This window comes from Chelmon rostratus, chromosome 9 (assembly GCF_017976325.1).
Source record: "Chelmon rostratus isolate fCheRos1 chromosome 9, fCheRos1.pri, whole genome shotgun sequence".
NCBI lineage: Eukaryota > Metazoa > Chordata > Actinopteri > Chaetodontiformes > Chaetodontidae > Chelmon > Chelmon rostratus.
In genome coordinates this window covers 14,392,948-14,414,169 of record NC_055666.1, presented here as the reverse complement: position 1 = coordinate 14,414,169, position 21,222 = coordinate 14,392,948, and the positions used below count along the sequence as shown (strand labels likewise).

General features: G+C 43.0%; 5 protein-coding genes across 5 annotated transcripts in view; all 5 read right to left on the bottom strand.

The window, feature by feature from the left end:
* The window catches only part of LOC121611202 (protocadherin gamma-C5-like), a 214,934-nt gene extending 203,085 nt beyond the window's left edge, over positions 1-11,849 (bottom strand). Inside the window, exon 1 of the mRNA XM_041943635.1 lies at positions 9,416-11,849. Within this exon, the coding sequence (XP_041799569.1) occupies positions 9,416-11,809 (2,394 nt within the window). The 5' untranslated portion in view covers positions 11,810-11,849. The remainder of the gene's footprint in view (positions 1-9,415) is intronic.
* LOC121611978 (protocadherin beta-16-like) lies at positions 888-3,326 on the bottom strand. Its single transcript, XM_041944723.1, has one exon. The coding sequence runs from the start codon at positions 3,324-3,326 to the stop codon at positions 888-890; it is 2,439 nt and encodes an 812-aa protein (XP_041800657.1).
* LOC121611222 (protocadherin beta-16-like) lies at positions 5,174-7,573 on the bottom strand. Its single transcript, XM_041943658.1, has one exon. The coding sequence runs from the start codon at positions 7,571-7,573 to the stop codon at positions 5,174-5,176; it is 2,400 nt and encodes a 799-aa protein (XP_041799592.1).
* A 1,359-nt stretch (positions 11,850-13,208) lies between the features above and the next one.
* LOC121612068 (protocadherin gamma-A12-like) lies at positions 13,209-14,687 on the bottom strand. Its single transcript, XM_041944812.1, has one exon. It carries the CDS (start codon positions 14,685-14,687, stop codon positions 13,209-13,211), a length of 1,479 nt encoding a protein of 492 aa, XP_041800746.1.
* A 2,455-nt stretch (positions 14,688-17,142) lies between these two features.
* Positions 17,143-19,554, bottom strand: LOC121611210 (protocadherin beta-15-like). Its single transcript, XM_041943645.1, has one exon. It carries the CDS (start codon positions 19,552-19,554, stop codon positions 17,143-17,145), a length of 2,412 nt encoding a protein of 803 aa, XP_041799579.1.
* Positions 19,555-21,222: the final 1,668 nt, after the last annotated feature.

Here is a 21,222-nt window from a genome sequence, read left to right as displayed (position 1 = left end):
AAAAAAATGAGTAGTATGTGCCATTTTGTCACACACTCTGTAAAACACTACATGCATTAAGGAAGGAAAAGCTGTTCACTAATGCACATATCATGTATTTTATTTTCAAAAGGCCACCTGAAGAAAGTGAGACTCCACTAGTAAAACAATGTTAATCGAGACGAACTTATAGGGAGTATAGATTCAGAAGAGGCATTCAAAATGACATCAGATTAAAGAAACAACATATTTATATACAGTTAGCAGAGGAGGAAAAACCTAAACAATTTAGCAAAGCCTTTACAACATATAATTTACTGACACAAACCTCAGCAAAGGGGGAAAGTGACGAGAGTTCAAAACACAGTGTTAAACTATCTCTAATAATACAACTACAAATCAAGCGGAGTTCAGCACCAAGGACAGAGGAACAAGGGACGGAAGGGGAACAGCTCTCCTTCATCGAAACGGAAAAAGAGACACGACAGGACTGAGTCAAACAGACTTGAAAATACTTTTAGAAACACTTCAGACCTTCCAAACTATTTAGTCTACACAAGAAACACGAACAAGTGCGCATAATTCCTCGTGTGTGGGTATGTCCTTGTGTCGGGTAGGGTGCACGTGAGACTCTCTGTAAAATTTAGTTTGATAAGTTGTCAGCCTTGTTCAGGATATCGAGATTAGAAAGGACAAAACAAATATGAGGGTTGTGATATGACAACAATTAACATTAGAATAAACCACCAAATACTTTATCATGAAGAGCAAACGTCGAAACTATTTATCAGCCACCATCACGTCTTGAAAAACCTTGACAACGTCAAAGTGTATTTAGTCACGACCAGAAGAAAGAAAAATCAAACAAGTCAAAAAAAAAAAAAAAAAAAAAAAAAAAAAAGAAAATTTCAAGCATGGCTTTCTCGTGGTGTGGAAATGGACTTCAGTGAAATGAAATGAGTTCCTACCTCAGGAGAAGAATCACAACCTCCAAATACATCAGCAAAGTCTGTTGGACTTTTCCTCAGAGTCTGGTCAGCAGGCAGTGTGTTGTCATTGTAAGAACTCACGAACTTGAAGTCACTGGTTCGAGATCCTGTTGTCAGGTACGCGTCATAATTGTAAGTGCTGCGTAAAGTTCCTGTGCCGTCAACATCTGCGTAATTAGGAGGGAGATAAGCGCTCGGGATGGCAACTGCTCCATCAAACAACAGTCTCGGCTTTCTCCTGCGACAAAACCTCACACCCAGGATGATGATGATGAAAGTCAGAAAAAACGTGGACACTGACACCAGAGCGATGATCAGATAAGAGGTCAGTTTGGAGTTCTTCTCATCATAAGAAATGTCCTTCAGTTCTGGCACCTCAGCCAAGTTATCAGAAATAAGTAAATACATGGAACAGGTGGCAGACAGAGAGGGCTGTCCGTTATCTTTCACTGACACAACAAGGTTCTGTTTCATGCTGTCAGATTCAGAAATGTCCCGCTGTGTCCTGATCTCTCCGCTGTGGACACCGATACTGAAAAGTCCCGGATCAGTGGATTTCACGATCTGATAGGACAGCCAGGCGTTCTGGCCGGAGTCCGCGTCCACCGCGATCACTTTGGACACCAGAGAGCCTCCGTGGGCAGCTTTGGGGACCAGCTCCGTCATGAACGAGTTGCCCTCCGGACCGGGGTACAGGATCTGAGGACTGTTGTCATTCACATCCGATATGAACACACTGACGGTCACGTTGCTGCTCAGCGGAGGAGAACCGTTGTCTCGGGCCATCACGTGGACTTTGAAACTCCTCAACTGCTCATAATCAAACGACCTCACAGCGTGGATCACACCCGTGTCTCCGTTAACAGATACATAGGACGACACCGGGGCACCGTTCACCTCACCAGCTAACACAGAATAAATCACTGTACCGTTTTGTCTCCAGTCGGGGTCTCGAGCAGCAACGGAACATAAAGTGGAGCCAGGTTTGTTGTTTTCTGTCACATATGCGCTGTACGACTGCTCCTCAAACACAGGGGGGTTGTCGTTGATGTCTGCTACGGATAACTGAACACTTTTAGACGAGGACAGAGGTGGAGAGCCCTCGTCAGTGGCACTGATTGTAATGTTGTAATCAGACACGACCTCACGGTCCAGTTGTCCTGTGCTCACCAGAGAATAATAGTTTTTAATAGAAGGAACCAACTTAAAAGGGACGTTTTGCTGAATGGAGCAGCGCACCTGTCGGTTGTTCTCAGAGTCTCTGTCCTGCACGTTGATGATGCCCACCTCTGTACCAGGTGACACGTTCTCTGGGATGGGATTGGTGAGGGATTTTAAATATATAATCGGGGCGTTGTCATTTATATCACTCACGTCTATGATAACTTTGGCATACGAGGTTAAACCTAAACCATCTTTTGCTGTCACTCGCAGTTCAAACGATGACACCGTTTCGAAATCGACAGCGGTCGTCAATTTTATATCACCTGTCTTAGGATCGATGGCAAACATTGATTTAATGTCTTCTGAAATGTGTCCAAAATCATATGTAACGTCTCCATTCAGTCCCTCGTCTGCATCAGTTGCGCTCACTGACAGCACGAGAGTACCTACTGGAGAGTTTTCAGGAACACTGGCTTTATAAACGGCCTGGCTGAACACTGGGACGTTATCATTAGCATCCAGTACAGTGATGTGAATCACAACGGTACCTGACCTTTGAGGAGAACCACCATCCAGGGCTGTGAGAAGTAGACTGACTTCATTCAAGGTTTCTCGGTCAAGCTCTTTGTTCAGGAGAAGTTCTACAGAATTTGTTCCAACGCCCAGAATAAAATTAGCATTCTTTTGGAGGTTATACCTCTGGACTGAATATTTGCCTATATCCGCATCATGTGCTTCCTCTATTGGAAAACGAGCACCTTTGACCGCGGATTCACTTATATCTATATGGATCAATTCTTTATTAAACCGTGGAGAGTTGTCATTTATATCCTGGACATGTAGACTAATTCGATGTAATTCTAATGGATTCTCCAACATGAGCTCTTGTTTTAACACGCAGGACGCTTTGTCTCCACACAGGCCCTCTCTGTCAATCCTCTCGGCAACACTCAGATCCCCGTTGCGGAGGTTTATCTCACAGTAACGTTTGTCGCTTCCATCGGTATCAATGCGGGCCTTCCGAGCGGATAGTCTGCTTGTTTCAAGACCCAAGTCCTTGGCGACGTTTCCAATCACGGATCCGCGTTTCATCTCCTCCGGAAAAGAATAGCTTATATCCCCACTGGCAAAGCGCAAAGAAAAGAGCAGGAAAGCAACGCCACAGCTTTGTAATGCGACTCCCATGATGGCCATCAAGGCTCCGATCAGAAACAGCAATCGTTTAAGAGTCGGTGTCCAGGAACAAAGCCAGAAATACGAAGGATTTAAACAAAAAGAGGTACAATCCGAGACCAAGTCTCCGCTTCTCTGCTCGATCAACTGCAGCACCTTCAATCACATTCAGCGACGACAACAGTGGGTGGATGTCGACACATCATCTATTACAGCTGGTGCATAGCGACATCGTGAGTCTCCTCCAGAAACTGCACACTTCCACGACAGCAGAAAGTCTGCACAAGTCGGAAAACGATGAAAACGGAATATATAGAGCACATTGATTTCCAGTCGAAACGGTGTTCTAAAATATCTTGAGCCATGTTAAGACGATCACACATGAAGTAAAGAGCACGTCTAAAACAACAGCATCATTTCACCAGGGTGCATCATATGAAGCACTTCTTTTTATTCGTGGAAAAAACAGACTCATACTTGTCTGACGATGTGTACCACCCTCGCAAACAAAAGTATCCATGGAGCACAGTGTTTATTGACTACGTCTTTGTGTTTAAATGTTTCTTGAAATGGTGTGACATCTATTCAGACAAACTGCTTTGGCCAAAAATGGTGATATCTCTGTAAACAGACAGTGGGCAAAACACCAGCCGATGGCAAATCCTTGAAGACAGTTTAAATAGTTAAAGGAATTACCAAATTCATTGTTTAAATATTGTAAGCAATGATTGAAGCCTAAACAGAAACTATTTCTGAACAAATATTTCATTATGGTGGAGAGACAAACGACAACGGAAACTATACAAGTTATGAAGGAATGAAAAAGAACAGTCTAGTGAAATTGCAGGATTGCAGGATTTGAACTACTTTGCACAACACCATTAAATTCTTGCATATACGCAGTATTTCCAAAATTGTTCAGCAAACAGCTCCAATTCACTGCAAAATGCAACCAATATTGGCAACAGATTCATAACCATTCAAACAGTAGAAAGTGAATCAGCATGCACATAAACAGGATATAGGTAGTATATTTTATGGGAGCGTAGATATGACCATGAAATGAAAAATGAATAAATTATCAAGTATTTGTTACTCAAGAGAAGTCCTAAAATCTGAATAGTGTGCAGATGTACAGGAGAAGTTGAAGGAAGAAAATCAAAAACATGAATGATGGATGACAACCCAGACGACTGAAAGAATCAGCAATGCAGTGATACTATACGTTGTTTCCTTTGAACAAAAAGAAACAGTCTGAACAATCTTACGCATACCAACAAATACAGAGAAAATTTCACTCTACAGTTAAATCTGAGTGCAAAAGCAAGGGAACTATCAACAATTGAAAAGCTTTCAGCAGTTAAACATGGACATTTAACTGGTGTATGATTCCTGCAAATACACTGGCAATAACTACTTAGTTTTTTTAGAATAAATAAAATGAGTGGAAAGATTTAAAAACTTAAATGAAGAATAATTTCTTGCTATGTGTGTCACAATGCCAAAATGTTATCAAGGCAGCTTAAAGGCAACTGAGGACACCCACTGCACAATGCCCACAAAATGAATCTTAGAACCAACCATTCACTAAAATAAGTCAGTAATGTTACAGAGAACATTTGGGAAGCTGGAGAACAGAATTAATATAACTATTCAAAAAACAACTGAGATGGAAAAAATCGAAACATTGGTCTCCCCAATTATTTTCTGAAGCAATTATTTTCTGAAGGCAAATGGCCAATATGTACTGTCCCTGACTTAGATAAAACAAAAATGAGAGAAAAATGTATGAAGTGCATGAAAATCAAACTTGGAGTCAGAAATCTCTAGAACTGAGTAGTATTTTTGTTTACTGATTCCAAAATGCATTAAATGTTTGATGTTCCTACCTCAGGAGAAGAATCACAATCTCCAAACGCATCAGCAAAGTCTGTTGGACTTTTCCTCAGAGTCTGGTCAGCAGGCAGTGTGTTGTCATTATAAGAACTCACGAACTTGAAGTCACTGGTTCGAGATCCTGTTGTCAGGTACGCGTCATAATTGTAAGTGCTGCGTAAAGTTCCTGTGCCGTCAACATCTGCGTAATTAGGAGGGAGATAAGCGCTCGGGATGGCAACTGCTCCATCAAACAACAGTCTCGGCTTTCTCCTGCGACAAAACCTCACACCCAGAATGATGATGATGAAGGTCAGAAAAAACGTGGACACCGACACCAGAGCGATGATCAGATAAGAGGTCAGCTTGGAATTCTTCTCATCATAAGAAATGTCCTTCAGTTCTGGCACCTCAGCCAAGTTATCAGAAATAAGTAAATACATGGAACAGGTGGCAGACAGAGAGGGCTGTCCGTTATCTTTCACTGACACAACAAGGTTCTGTTTCATGCTGTCAGATTCAGAAATGTCCCGCTGTGTCCTGATCTCTCCGCTGTGGACACCGATACTGAAAAGTCCCGGATCAGTGGATTTCACGATTTGATAGGACAGCCAGGCGTTCTGGCCGGAGTCCGCGTCCACCGCGATCACTTTGGACACCAGAGAGCCTCCGTGTGCAGCTTTGGGGACCAGCTCGGTCATGAACGAGTTGCCCTCCGGACCGGGGTACAGGATCTGAGGACTGTTGTCATTCACATCCGATATGAACACACTGACGGTCACGTTGCTGCTCAGCGGAGGAGAACCGTTGTCTCGGGCCATCACGTGGACTTTGAAACTCCTCAACTGCTCATAATCAAACGACCTCACAGCGTGGATCACACCCGTGTCTCCGTTAACAGATACATAGGACGACACCGGGGCACCGTTCACCTCACCAGCTAACACAGAATAAATCACTGTACCGTTTTGTCTCCAGTCTGGGTCTCGAGCAGCAACGGAACATAAAGTGGAGCCAGGTTTGTTGTTTTCTGTCACATATGCGCTGTACGACTGCTCCTCAAACACAGGTGGGTTGTCGTTGATGTCTGCTACAGATAACTGAACACTTTTAGACGAGGAAAGAGGTGGAGAGCCCTCGTCAGTGGCACTGATTGTAATGTTGTAATCAGACACGACTTCACGGTCCAGTTGTCCTGTGCTCACCAGCGAATAATAGTTTTTAATAGAAGGAACCAACTTAAAAGGGACGTTTTGCTGAATGGAGCAGCGCACCTGTCGGTTGTTCTCAGAGTCTCTGTCCTGCACGTTAATGATGCCCACCTCTGTACCAGGTGACACGTTCTCTGGGATGGGATTGGTGAGGGATTTTAAATATATAATCGGGGCGTTGTCATTTATATCACTCACGTCTATGATAACTTTGGCATACGAGGTTAAACCTAAACCATCTTTTGCTGTCACTCGCAGTTCAAACGATGACGCCGTTTCGAAATCGACCGCGGTGCTCAATTTTATGGCACCTGTCTTAGGATCAATGGCAAATATTGACTTAATATCTTCTGAAATGTGTCCAAAATCATAGGTAACGTCTCCATTCAGTCCCTCGTCTGCATCAGTTGCGCTCACTGACAGCACGAGAGTACCTACTGGAGAGTTTTCAGGAACACTGGCTTTATAAACGGCCTGGCTGAACACTGGGACGTTATCATTAGCATCCAGTACAGTGATGTGAATCACTACGGTACCTGACCTTTGAGGAGAACCACCATCCAGGGCTGTGAGAAGTAGACTGACTTCATTCAAGGTTTCTCGGTCAAGCTCTTTGTTCAGGACAAGTTCTACAGAATTTGTTCCAACGCCCAGAATAAAATTATCATTCTTTTGGAGGTTATACCTCTGGACTGAATATTTGCCTATATCCGCATCATGTGCTTCCTCTATTGGAAAACGAGCACCTTTGTCGGCGGATTCACGAATATCTATTTGGATCAATTCTTTATTAAACTGTGGAGAGTTATCATTTATATCCTGGACATGTAGACTAATTCGATGTAATTCTAATGGATTCTCTAACATGAGCTCTTGTTTTAACACGCAGGACGCTTTGTCTCCACACAGGCCCTCTCTGTCAATCCTCTCGGCAACACTCAGATCCCCGTTGCGGAGGTTTATCTCACAGTAACGTTTGTCGCTTCCATCGGTATCAATGCGGGCCTTCCGAGCGGATAGTCTGCTTGTTTCAAGACCCAAGTCCTTGGCGACGTTTCCAATCACGGATCCGCGTTTCATCTCCTCCGGAAAAGAATAGCTTATATCCCCACTGGCAAAGCGCAAAGAAAAGAGCAAGAAAGCAACGCCACAGCTTTGTAATGCGACTCCCATGATGGCCATCACGGCTCCGATCAGAAACAGCAATCGTTTAAGAGTCGGTGTCCAGGAACAAAGCCAAAAATGCGAAGGATTTAAACAAAAAGAGGTACAATCCAAGAGCAAGTCTCCGCTTCTCTGCTAGATCAACTGCAGCACCTTCAATCACATTCAGCGACGACAACAGTGGGTGGATGTCGACACATCATCTATTACAGCTGGTGCATAGCGACATCGTGAGTCTCCTCCAGAAACTGCACACTTCCACGACAGCAGAAAGTCTGCACAAGCCGTACAATTTAACACTGGGACAATTGTGAAGATAGCATATGAGGTCGGTACATTCATTCACAGTGGAAACGACGTAGTGAAATGTCTTGAGACATGTTAAGACGATCAAACATACATTAAAGGGCATTTCTAAAATAAGAGCATCATTTCACCAGGGTACCTCAAATTAAGCATTTCTTTTTAAGGGTGATCAAAAAGACTAACATTTCTATCCTTTTCCAAAAATAAAGTATCAATACAATTGAGTGTTCAATGAATATATCTATTTGCGTATATGTTACTTGAAAAGGTATGACAGCTAACCAGAAACCTCATTTGGCCACAAAGTAGCTTATGTTTGTGGACTTAAGCAAAACAACATCTTATGACAAATCCTCAAAAACACTCAAATAGTGAATGAAGTGATGAACTAAACCGCTTAAAAATTTCAAGGAATGATTCAAGCATCATGAGCGAGAATGCCTTGTTTGACACATCACTACTGTGTAGAGACGAATGAAAAGGAAAATTTCACAAATTATTCAGAGCACAATAAGAACAAACTTTGACTTCATTGCAGGATACTAATCGCTGTGCTCAACACCATTAAAATCTTACATCGGGTTCTCGGTATTTACCATACTTAACAAGTTGGGCAAACAGCTAGACTTCACAGCAAAATGCAACCACTACTGGAAGCAAATTCATAATCATTGGAACACCAGGAAGTGAAATATACACTAGGAAAACAGAAAAGAGATAGTATATTATCTGAGAGAGGAAATATGAAGATTAATATATAAACGATGAAGGACTTGTTATGTAAAAAGACTGGTCACATTTGAAGTGCATGTAGTTCTACCATACGAAAAGGAAGTAGATGTACAACATGAATGACAAATGACAACACCTAAAGGATAGGCCATAATATGATTTACAAGGTATTGCTTATTTCCCATGAACAAGGAAAGAAAGAGTTGATCAGAAAAATCTTACCCACAACAAGCAATGAAACACATTTAAACTTTTCCTCGAAAGACACATTGGGGTGCAAAAGCAAAGAAATTATCAACAATTTAAAAGGATTCAATTGCTAAAAGTGCATATTTGACTGGTCTACAATCGCTGCAAAAACTAAACCTTCTTTGGGAATAAAAAAAAAAAATGAGTGAACAAATGTGCCATTATTTAAACCTCAATAACATTTTTTTTTTTTCAAATGTATTCAAGTCCGAAAATGCTACAAAGATGGACCCAAAGGAAACTATGGACGACTACTGCACAATGCCCACAAAACGCATCTAATGACCAATCATTCACTCATATAAGCTTGTAGCATTACCAGCATAACTGGTAATGGAAACAATGAGGAGGACAAACAACACACTTGTCGCACCCACTTTTTCCTGATATCAACTTTTTCTGAAGGTTAATGATCAACATGGACCTGACACAAAGCTAGAGTGCGATTGTTTCAAAGATATTTTAAAAAGTAATTATTCCGAAAATGAATTACAACACTGCCAGTCCAAAATCTGAAAGAGTGAGTAGCCATTTTTCTGAAAAAATAATGGATGACATGTTTGATGTTCCTACCTCAGGAGAAGAATCACAACATCCAAACGCATCAGCAAAGTCTGTCGGACTTTTCCTCAGAGTCTGGTCAGCAGGCAGTGTGTTGTCATTGTAAGAACTTACGAACTTGAAGTCACTGGTTCGAGATCCTGTTGTCAGGTACGCGTCATAATTGTAAGTGCTGCGTAAAGTTCCTGTGCCGTCAACATCTGCGTAATTAGGAGGGAGATAAGCGCTCGGGATGGCAACTGCTCCATCAAACAACAGTCTCGGCTTTCTCCTGCGACAAAACCTCACACCCAGGGTGATGATGATGAAGGTCAGAAAAAACGTGGACACTGACACCAGAGCGATGATCAGATAAGAGGTCAGCTTGGAATTCTTCTCATCATAAGAAATGTCCTTCAGTTCTGGCACCTCAGCCAAGTTATCAGAAATAAGTAAATACATGGAACAGGTGGCAGACAGAGAGGGCTGTCCGTTATCTTTCACGGACACAACAAGGTTCTGTTTCATGCTGTCAGATTCAGAAATGTCCCGCTGCGTCCTGATCTCTCCGCTGTGGACACCGATACTGAAAAGTCCCGGATCAGTGGATTTCACGATCTGATAGGACAGCCAGGCGTTCTGGCCGGAGTCCGCGTCCACCGCGATCACTTTGGACACAAGAGAGCCTCCGTGTGCAGCTTTGGGGACCAGCTCGGTCATGAACGAGTTGCCCTCCGGACCGGGGTACAGGATCTGAGGACTGTTGTCATTCACATCCGATATGAACACACTGACGGTCACGTTGCTGCTCAGCGGAGGAGAACCGTTGTCTCGGGCCATCACGTGGACTTTGAAACTCCTCAACTGCTCATAATCAAACGACGTCACAGCGTGGATCACACCCGTGTCTCCGTTAACAGACACATAGGACGACACCGGGGCACCGTTCACCTCACCAGCTAACACAGAATAAATCACTGTACCGTTTTGTCTCCAGTCGGGGTCTCGAGCAGCAACGGAACATAAGGTGGAGCCAGGTTTGTTGTTTTCTGTCACATATGCGCTGTACGACTGCTCCTCAAACACAGGTGGGTTGTCGTTGATGTCTGCTACAGATAACTGAACACTTTTAGACGAGGACAGAGGTGGAGAGCCCTCGTCAGTGGCACTGATTGTAATGTTGTAATCAGACACGACCTCACGGTCCAGTTGTCCTGTGCTCACCAGAGAATAATAGTTTTTAATAGAAGGAACCAACTTAAAAGGGACCTTTTGCTGAATGGAGCAGCGCACCTGTCCGTTACTCTCAGAGTCTCTGTCCTGCACGTTAATGATGCCCACCTCTGTACCAGGTGACACGTTCTCGGGTATGGGGTTAGTCAGTGACTTAATAAACGTAATGGGGGCGTTGTCATTAACATCTGTGATATCAATTATCAATATAGAAGATGACACTAATCCAAGACCATCCTTGGCTGTAATTTGCATTTCATAGGTGGAGAGCGCCTCATAATCTATTGATCCACTTACTTTCACTTCACCAGTTGTCTGATCAAGAGAAAATACGTTATTGCTTTCATCTGAAATGTGATCAAATTCATATGTCACCTCCCCATTGACTCCCTCGTCTTCATCAGTTGCGCTCACCGTGACCACTACAGTGTCTACAGGAGAGTTTTCAGGCACACTGGCTTTATAGACTGTCTGGCTAAATACCGGAGCGTTGTCATTAGCATCCAGCACAGCGACGTGAATGACTGCACTACCTGATCTCTGAGGCGTGCCTCCGTCTGTTGCCACAAGCACAATCGTTAGCTCCTGCTGTTGTTCTCTATCCAACTCCTTCTCTAAGATTAACTCACTGTATTTTCCGCCCCCATTTTTTGAAATAACATTCAATTTGAAGTTTTCGTTTGCCTCGATACTATAACCCTGGATAGCGTTTTGTCCAACATCTGCATCGTGGGCCTCATCTAAACGATAGCGACTCCCTATAGAAGCGGATTCACTCATTTCGAATTTAATTGTATTCTTTTTAAACTGTGGAGAATTGTCGTTGATGTCTTGAACGTGAACATTGATGCGGTGCAGCTCTAAAGGGCTCTCTAAAACAAGTTCTTGTTTTAAAACGCAAGATGCCCTTTTCCCACAAAGCCCCTCTCTATCAATCCTGTCGGAAACAAAGATATCTCCAGTTCTCAGGTTAATGTCACAGTACCGTTTGCTGTTCCCGTCTGCATCAATACGAGCCTTACGAGCATCAAGTTTGCCGACCTCAATTCCTATATCTTTCGCTATATTTCCAACAACTGTTCCGCGTTTCATCTCCTCTGGAAAAGAATAAGTCACATCTCCGCAGACGGTTTGCGGCGCCAGAAAAAATACTCCCAGAAGCAGGCCGAGCGCTGAAAATGCTTTGTGTTCCATTTTCCTGTTGGAGCACGTCCGAATCTACCACAACCAAGACTTGAAAAATAAAAATCACCAGTAAGCTGAAATCCTCTACGGAAAACAAGTACACGTCCGCTTATAAACGGTGCGAAATTTCTGCCTTAACCGACGAACAATCTGCAGGGATCTGGAAATGTGCAAGTGGAGAGGGCAACGTAATGTAACCCTATTATGTAAAGCTAGTAGACAGCGACACTGTGAGCAAATTCTAAGTATTACAAAAGGCTTGAATAACTGAGTACTCTGATGACAAAGACAAAAACAACATATTCCAGGCTGCAGTCAGATCCAAACATAAATAAATGACCAATCAAATGTAGAGAGAAGCACTTCCTTGTAAATGCCTGTCTGTGTGTGTGTGTGTGTGTGTGTGTGTGTGTGTGTGTGTGTGTGTGTGTGTGTGTGTGTGTGTGTGTGTTCCTCTATTCAACTGCTTTTATTGCTCAGCAGTGACGACAGTGGGGATCTGTCAAGGCTGAGTCGTTTCAGCACCATGGATAGATACCAAATTGCAATCTAACACCTAAAATGTACCAGAGCGCACATTGGACAAGAAAGGAATTTTCAAATGTGTTTTTTTTGTTTTTTTTGTTTTTTCTTTTTCTGAACATGGTGGACTAATTCGTATGTAAAACACTCGTGCAGAGGGTCTGAAAAAGACATGGTTGGCGGCATTAGCTGCTAAGACCAAGAGGGAGCTGACCAATGATGATGATCAATGACAAACCAAACTGGCTTGCGAAGCCCAATCCACTTGCTACTATTAGTTAATCCGTTTTTCACTCCAGGCCAGGGGTAATGGAACAATGCGGTCTTCACGCCAATCACCGGTCTCCGGAAAAGTTTTTGGCGCTAGCAGCACCCAATTTAGAATATTGCTGTGCAGCTGGCCCCGTACATAACAGCAGCAAACTTCAGTGCCGGCCCAATCTCGGACTTGTGGTGCGCATATGAAACAATTCTAGCAGAGCAACTTACATTCAACAGTAAAGTTAAGTGAAAATGTGGGAAGCAGTCTGACATTCCGATTCAATGTTGAAAACATGCGGTTGATATCATAAATGTGGAACTACAACTGTTGGCAGGAAAACTGTCTTATATTTATGAAAATTGCTTTATTTCTGTGTCGACAGAGATCAAAAGCATCATAAACCTGGAAAGATGTATCGAGCATTTTCAAAGAAAACTAAATGATTCAACTTTTATGCGTTTTGTTTTGTTTGTTTTTTTTAAAAAAGCAATTTAGGGGAAAAGTTCTGATGTGCATTCTTGTTGTTCTGTATCAGTTTTCCTCAAAATAAATAGGTAACAAACTTAATTGTGTGTTTTTTTAAAAAAAAAGAAAGAAAGCTAAAAAATGAGAAATTTGACTGCGCTAACAAATAGCATGTGCGCCTACCTCTAGAGGATCCAGAGAATCTTGAAACACCTCAGCAAAGTCTGTCGGACTTTTCCTCAGAGTCTGGTCAGCAGGCAGTGTGTTGTCATTGTAAGAACTTACGAACTTGAAGTCACTGGTTCGAGATCCTGTTGTCAGGTACGCGTCATAATTGTAAGTGCTGCGTAAAGTTCCTGTGCCGTCAACATCTGCGTAATTAGGAGGGAGATAAGCGCTCGGGATGGCAACTGCTCCATCAAACAACAGTCTCGGCTTTCTCCTGCGACAAAACCTCACACCCAGGGTGATGATGATGAAGGTCAGAAAAAACGTGGACACTGACACCAGAGCGATGATCAGATAAGAGGTCAGCTTGGAATTCTTCTCATCATAAGAAATGTCCTTCAGTTCTGGCATCTCAGCCAAGTTATCAGAAATAAGTAAATACATGGAACAGGTGGCAGACAGAGAGGGCTGTCCGTTATCTTTCACGGACACAACAAGGTTCTGTTTCATGCTGTCAGATTCAGAAATGTCCCGCTGCGTCCTGATCTCTCCGCTGTGGACACCGATACTGAAAAGTCCCGGATCAGTGGATTTCACGATCTGATAGGACAGCCAGGCGTTCTGGCCGGAGTCCGCGTCCACCGCGATCACTTTGGACACCAGAGAGCCTCCGTGGGCAGCTTTGGGGACCAGCTCCGTCATGAACGAGTTGCCCTCCGGACCGGGGTACAGGATCTGAGGACTGTTGTCATTCACATCCGATATGAACACACTGACGGTCACGTTGCTGCTCAGCGGAGGAGAACCGTTGTCTCGGGCCATCACGTGGACTTTGAAACTCCTCAACTGCTCATAATCAAACGACCTCACAGCGTGGATCACACCCGTGTCTCCGTTAACAGACACATAGGACGACACCGGGGCACCGTTCACCTCACCAGCTAACACAGAATAAATCACTGTACCGTTTTGTCTCCAGTCGGGGTCTCGAGCAGCAACGGAACATAAAGTGGAGCCAGGTTTGTTGTTTTCTGTCACATATGCGCTGTACGACTGCTCCTCAAACACAGGTGGGTTGTCGTTGATGTCTGCTACAGATAACTGAACACTTTTAGACGAGGACAGAGGTGGAGAGCCCTCGTCAGTGGCACTGATTGTAATGTTGTAATCAGACACGACCTCACGGTCCAGTTGTCCTGTGCTCACCAGAGAATAATAGTTTTTAATAGAAGGAACCAACTTAAAAGGGACCTTTTGCTGAATGGAGCAGCGCACCTGTCCGTTACTCTCAGAGTCTCTGTCCTGCACGTTAATGATGCCCACCTCTGTACCAGGTGACACGTTCTCTGGGATGGGGTTTGCTAATGAATTAATATATATTACTGGGGCATTGTCATTAACGTCAGTTATATCTATGACCACCTTTGTTTCTGAGGAAAGGCCATAGCCATCTTTGCCTTCAATTAGCATTTCGAATTTTGTTTCCTCTTCATAGTCAACATTTTTTGCTACTGTAATTTCTCCAGTATTTTCATTTAATGAAAATATCTGTTTTGCAATATCGCTTATTCCACTGAATTCATATGTTACTTTACCATTCACGCCTTCATCTGCATCAGTAGCACTCACCGTCAGCACTAAAGTCTCTACGGGAGAGTTTTCAGGTAGAGTAGCCTCATACACGGCCTGGCTGAAGACTGGGGCGTTATCATTAGCATCCAGCACAGTGATTTGTATGACTGCGGTGCCTGATCTCTGCGGGTTGCCACCATCTAAAGCTGTCAGCAGTAGCGTCACCTCTTGTTGTTCTTCGCGATCTAATTCTCGATCTAAAATCATCTCACTGTATTTTGCACCGACAGAATTAGTTAATACGTTCAGAGCAAAATAATTGTTTTTCTGTAAAATGTAGTTTTGCACAGCGTTTTGTGCAATGTCTGCATCGCGTGCCGCATTTATTCTATAGCGAGAGCCTTTGGGAGCTGATTCTCTTATTTCCAGTTTAATGGCATCCTTCACAAAAACCGGGGGGTTGTCATTTACATCCTGAATTTGCAAAGATATCCGGTGCGATTCGAGGGGATCCTCAAGGACCAATTCACATTTCAAAATACATGAAATCTTCGACCCACAAAGCTCCTCTCGGTCAATCCGATCAGCAACGACAAGTTCTCCGGTATCAACCTTTATCTCACAATAACGCTTACGGTTTCCTTCGAGGACAATTCGAGCCTTCCGAGGTGGCAGTCTGCCTGTTTGAAGCCCAAGATCCTTGGCTATATTTCCAATCACTGATCCGCGTTTCATTTCTTCTGGGAAAGAATAGCTCACATCGCCATAGGACTGCAACGCAAAAAGCAAAACAAATAGGCCGCGGAAAAGGTTGACATGTAATCCATCACACTCCATCCTTCAGCAATCAAAATACATCAGAAATAATCGTGACGTGGTTAGTATTCCTCACAACGACACAGGAATGTGTACATCTGTGAGCGACTGAAGACAGATACTGGTTTGGCAAACAATGAGCAGGAAAAGTGTGGGTGGAGACGCTCGACGGTTTCACATACAGCCCATTACACTTTTCGATTGGTAGACAGCGACACTTACAGCATGTCAGAAAGATTACAAAATACAGTTACCCTGCATGTTTTCAGTACACTTCAGCTCAATCCATCTTACGAGACTTCACCTCAGACAGAAGGGGGGATGCACACTGCAGGGCCACAAAAGTACAAAAAACCCTGTGATATAACGCAATGCAATCCGAAAGTCCTTCCATAAATAATAGGCTTTCAGTCAATTATGTTTTTGTGGCGTCCACTCAATTCTATTGCATGTCTTCAGACAGTGCGTTTGGATGCTATTTAACTGGACAGCATGACATTATCAAGTGCTGCTATAATTCTGTGTCTCTCCTTTATATATGCGCTTGAGCAAAAACTATGTTATTTGAATTAACTTACAATATGTTGTAATAAAATTCAACACAATTGGAAACAACAGCGTAAAAAGTCACAACAGAGTTACAAACCACTTATCTGACGCAGAAACAACATGTAAAAACTACAGGACAGAGAGGTAGAATTTTACGACTTGGATACAACTGCAATGCATGACTTTTCTCGCTTTCTAGTCACGTGTACATCCAAATGCATAATGTTCTCCCAAATCAACCAGAGTACTTGACTTTGATAATTGTTTAACTAGATATAACTTTAGTGAGCAAAACCAACCACACAAAGTTGAAAGACAGAAAAAAAAGTTTTACATGTATTTTCTGTAGGTAAAGAACCAAGGTGTGATTCAATAACAGAATGATTTAAAGAAAGACAGCGGACGAAACTTCTCGGTCGTCCGGTGTGCTCAGGACCGTGGACAGCGACGGACCATGACACGAAACTGAGGTGGTAAATGTCGTAAGCCAAACCTTTATTTTCACAAAATTCTCTGATTTACTGGTGGACTGGTGGTTTGAATAAAAACAGGCTAAGCCAATTCAATAATATCCGTCACATTGTCTGCAAACTCATGAAGCATGAGGGATTCTTCACTTAATGAATGATTTGTACTATTTGGGGAAAGTGATTTTGGTGAAAACAAAAACGGGTCAGGAACAGAATAATATCCATCACAGTGATTCAACACAACGGAGAATAACTTTTTGTAAAGCCATGTATTCATGCTCGTGTCAAATGAAACATTCTCACCAGGCTTTATGCTTCAGTCTGTTGGACGTTTTTCAGTCTTGTCAGCAGGTAGTGTGTTGTCACACAAGTTTATGCAACTCAAATTGAGCTGAAACTCGTGATACATTTTCTAAGATCGTCGTTTTAAAAAATATAAGAAAGGAGAATGTAAATTATAGCTGTAATGGGATTGGCTGGATCATTAGGGTGTTCCTACCTCAGAAAAAAATAATGGATTACATGTTTGATGTTCCTACCTCAGGAGAACCATCACAACCTCCGAACGCATCAACAAAGTCTGTCGGACTTTTCCTCAGAGTCTGGTCAGCTGGCAGTGTGTTGTCATTGTAAGAACTCACGAACTTGAAGTCACTGGTTCGAGATCCTGTTGTCAGGTACGCGTCATAGTTGTAAGTGCTGCGTAAAGTTCCTGTGCCGTCAACATCTGCGTAATTAGGAGGGAGATAAGCGCTCGGGATGGCAACTGCTCCATCAAACAACAGTCTCGGCTTTCTCCTGCGACAAAACCTCACACCCAGGATGATGATGATGAAGGTCAGAAAAAACGTGGACACTGACACCAGAGCGATGATCAGATAAGAGGTCAGCTTGGAATTCTTCTCATCATAAGAAATGTCCTTCAGTTCTGGCACCTCCGCCAAGTTATCAGAAATAAGTAAATACATGGAACAGGTGGCAGACAGAGAGGGCTGTCCGTTATCTTTCACTGACACAACAAGGTTCTGTTTCATGCTGTCAGATTCAGAAATGTCCCGCTGTGTCCTGATCTCTCCGCTGTGGACACCGATACTGAAAAGTCCCGGATCAGTGGATTTCACGATCTGATAGGACAGCCAGGCGTTCTGGCCGGAGTCCGCGTCCACCGCGATTACTTTGGACACCAGAGAGCCTCCGTGTGCAGCTTTGGGGACCAGCTCGGTCATGAACGAGTTGCCCTCCGGACCGGGGTACAGGATCTGAGGACTGTTGTCATTCACATCCGATATGAACACACTGATGGTCACGTTGCTGCTCAGCGGAGGAGAACCGTTGTCTCGGGCCATCACGTGGACTTTGAAACTCCTCAACTGCTCATAATCAAACGACCTCACAGCGTGGATCACACCCGTGTCTCCGTTAACAGACACATAGGACGACACCGGGGCACCGTTCACCTCACCAGCTAACACAGAATAAATCACTGTACCGTTTTGTCTCCAGTCGGGGTCTCGAGCAGCAACGGAACATAAAGTGGAGCCAGGTTTGTTGTTTTCTGTCACATATGCGCTGTACGACTGCTCCTCAAACACAGGTGGGTTGTCGTTGATGTCTGCTACAGATAACTGAACACTTTTAGACGAGGACAGAGGTGGAGAGCCCTCGTCAATGGCACTGATTGTAATATTGTAATCAGACACGACCTCACGGTCCAGTTGTCCTGTGCTCACCAGAGAATAATAGTTTTTAATAGAAGGAACCAACTTAAAGGGGACGTTTTGCTGAATGGAGCAGCGCACCTGTCCGTTACTCTCAGAGTCTCTGTCCTGCACGTTAATGATGCCCACCTCTGTACCAGGTGACACATTCTCAGGAATCGGATTCATCAAGGATTTCAGATATATCACTGGAGCGTTGTCATTCACATCAGTAACATCAATCATCACTTTGGAATCAGATGAAAGCCCATAACCATCTTTGGCATCGATGCGCATTTCATATTTAGAATTACTCTCGAAATCAAGTGGCCCTATGACTTTTATCTCTCCAGTTTTGCTGTTCAGGGAGAAAACCTTCTTTGCCCTTTCTGAAATGCGGCTAAAGTCATACGTCACCTCCCCGTTCACTCCCTCGTCTGCATCACTGGCACTTACTCTGACGACTACAGTGTCAATGGCAGAGGTTTCAGGTAGACTGGCTTTGTAAAGGGCTTGGTCAAACACTGGGGAGTTATCATTAGCGTCCAGCACAGTCACGTGGACACTGGTTGTGCCTGATCTTTGTGGATTACCACCATCTACAGCAGTCAGCACAAAATTTAAGTCGTGTTCCTCTTCACGGTCTAGCTCTTTGTCTAACACCAACTCGACGTTCTTAGATCCATCAGCATCATCTCGAACAGATAAAACAAAATGATCATTCTTTTGCAAACTGTATTGTTTCACCGTATTTTGTCCGATGTCAGCGTCATGTGCTTCGTTAACACGATATCGAGCTCCTTTGTCGGCCGATTCTCGTATTTCCAGTTTTATTGTATCCTTCGGAAAAATTGGTGAATTGTCGTTTACATCCTGGATGAGCAGTGAAATGCGGTGCAGCTCCAAAGGACTCTCCAGGACTAATTCGAATTTCAGCATACATGAAACCTTTTCCCCGCACAGCTCCTCTCGGTCAATCTTTTCCCTGATGACAAAATTTCCTGTTTTTAGATCAATGTCGCAGTAGTGCTGATAGCTTTCCTCGGTATCAATACGAGCTTTACGAGTGAACAATTTCCCCACTTCCAGCCCGAGATCCTTGGCAATATTTCCAACAATGGATCCGGGTCTCATCTCCTCCGGAGCAGAATAGCTGAGGTCTGCAGTGGTGATGTGGACGAAGACAACAAAGCTGCAGATAAAAGTCACCAAAGATAGTCCCTTGATGTCCATTGTATTTTCCCCAAAAGAAGACACGGACATGTACATTTTCCTCGTTGCTGAAAGAATTGAAATGTAATTGCAAAAATAAGGGACGCCGCTCCTGCAACAATGGCAGCTCTGGCGTTAATGCTGGAATCACTCCTTTTGCAGTGGGTGGAGAAATCAACCTCCTCATATCTGCGAGTAAGTAGCGACGCCGTGAGTTGATTTGGAATATTACAAATAAACAACTACTGTGATAAAATGTTCAACTTCCTGCCGTAATCAACACTGCAATGCTGTATTTCAATGTTAAGACACAAAGGGAAAATATTTTCATGGGATGTTTTGGGTTTGTTTAACAGGCGAATTTACAGCCACCATTCAGCACCATGGACAGCGGTTGAACAGAGACCAAAAGATTTCTCTCATTTAATATTTGCGTTCTTAAAGTAGTGATATGACGGACTGACCACTGATCAGACAAAGGAATCTTCATCTTAGATTTCAAGTGACAAGGAATGTAACTCACGTTTAGATTCAAAAAAATGGCAAAAACGTCTTCTAATTTTAAACACAACGTGGGCGAGAACATACTTGCATCTGATTTTCACATCCATTCAATATACAATATGACTATATTTAGCTTATTTGTGAATCATTCGGTGGTTAAAAACAAATACAGGTCACTATCAAATCCAACAGGCAGATATGGTATTTGGGGAAGGTCTGAGGACAACATTAATAAGCACTGTCATCTCAGTGTTCATCAAACAAACTCGTCAGTTTTTTCTTGTCAGTTAAGACAGTTTCAAACTTGATCAAAGCTGAAAATAAACATCACATTTAAAACAGTGGCTTGAAATCCAATAAAATACTTGGTTCTACAGTTTGTTTTGTTGTTCAAGCACAGGTTTAGTCAGCTTGTGATTCAAAACTTTCATCACTGCTACTTTAAACTTTGACGAGATTAAAGGAACAAATAATGTCACGTCTAAAGAGAGTGATAAACGCAATAGACGAGCTGGAGTCAAAGAAATCCAGTTAACACGAAACGGTTTATGCGCAGGAGAAAGGACGTAGGGCGTCATGGTAAAACCCGGGTTGAATTCTGTGTAGAATCTAAATGTTTTATATCTCTAGGTGAGACGTGTGAACAGCATTTAAACGACCGCACTTCAGTGTGTAGGAGCTCCTCATTACACACTGGAATGTTGTCAATCTAATGTTTGAAAAAAAAAAAAAAAACTAAGCGAGAAGGACAGACGTATTTTCACCTGCACATGACTAGAATAATGCGTACTGGAAAGTAATATTCCTTAATTTCAAAATTGTAGAAATTGTGGAAAAAAACAATATCGAATAATAACCAAGCACTGAACGCAAAGTGTCAAAGTCAAGCAAACTTGAAATGTGTTATTGAAGAATATAGCTCTGGAGACTTGTGTAGAAAAATGAATTTCATACAGACGGTTCGTGCCTTAAATGTACAGACTGCTCGTGCCTTAAATGACCAAATGAATATTGACAAATTTATATGCAAGGATTCCTTGAAGTTTGTGGCGTTATTATTGGAAAGTCACACTCAACAATAAATATTAGATTAAAAATATGTATTCTGCCGAACTCTGGAGACGCATCTCGTTGACCAAACACACTTGAATGTCGAATACAAATGATTGGTGTGTGATTAACAGC

What these genes read in the sequence shown, in the direction of transcription:
- LOC121611222 (XM_041943658.1), bottom strand. Translation starts at nt 7,573, where the DNA reads ATGGCCATCATGGGAGTCGCATTACAAAGCTGTGGCGTTGCTTTCTTG.
- LOC121612068 (XM_041944812.1), bottom strand. Translation starts at nt 14,687, where the DNA reads ATGCTAATTGAAGGCAAAGATGGCTATGGCCTTTCCTCAGAAACAAAG.
- LOC121611978 (XM_041944723.1), bottom strand. Translation starts at nt 3,326, where the DNA reads ATGGCCATCATGGGAGTCGCATTACAAAGCTGTGGCGTTGCTTTCCTG.
- LOC121611210 (XM_041943645.1), bottom strand. Translation starts at nt 19,554, where the DNA reads ATGGACATCAAGGGACTATCTTTGGTGACTTTTATCTGCAGCTTTGTT.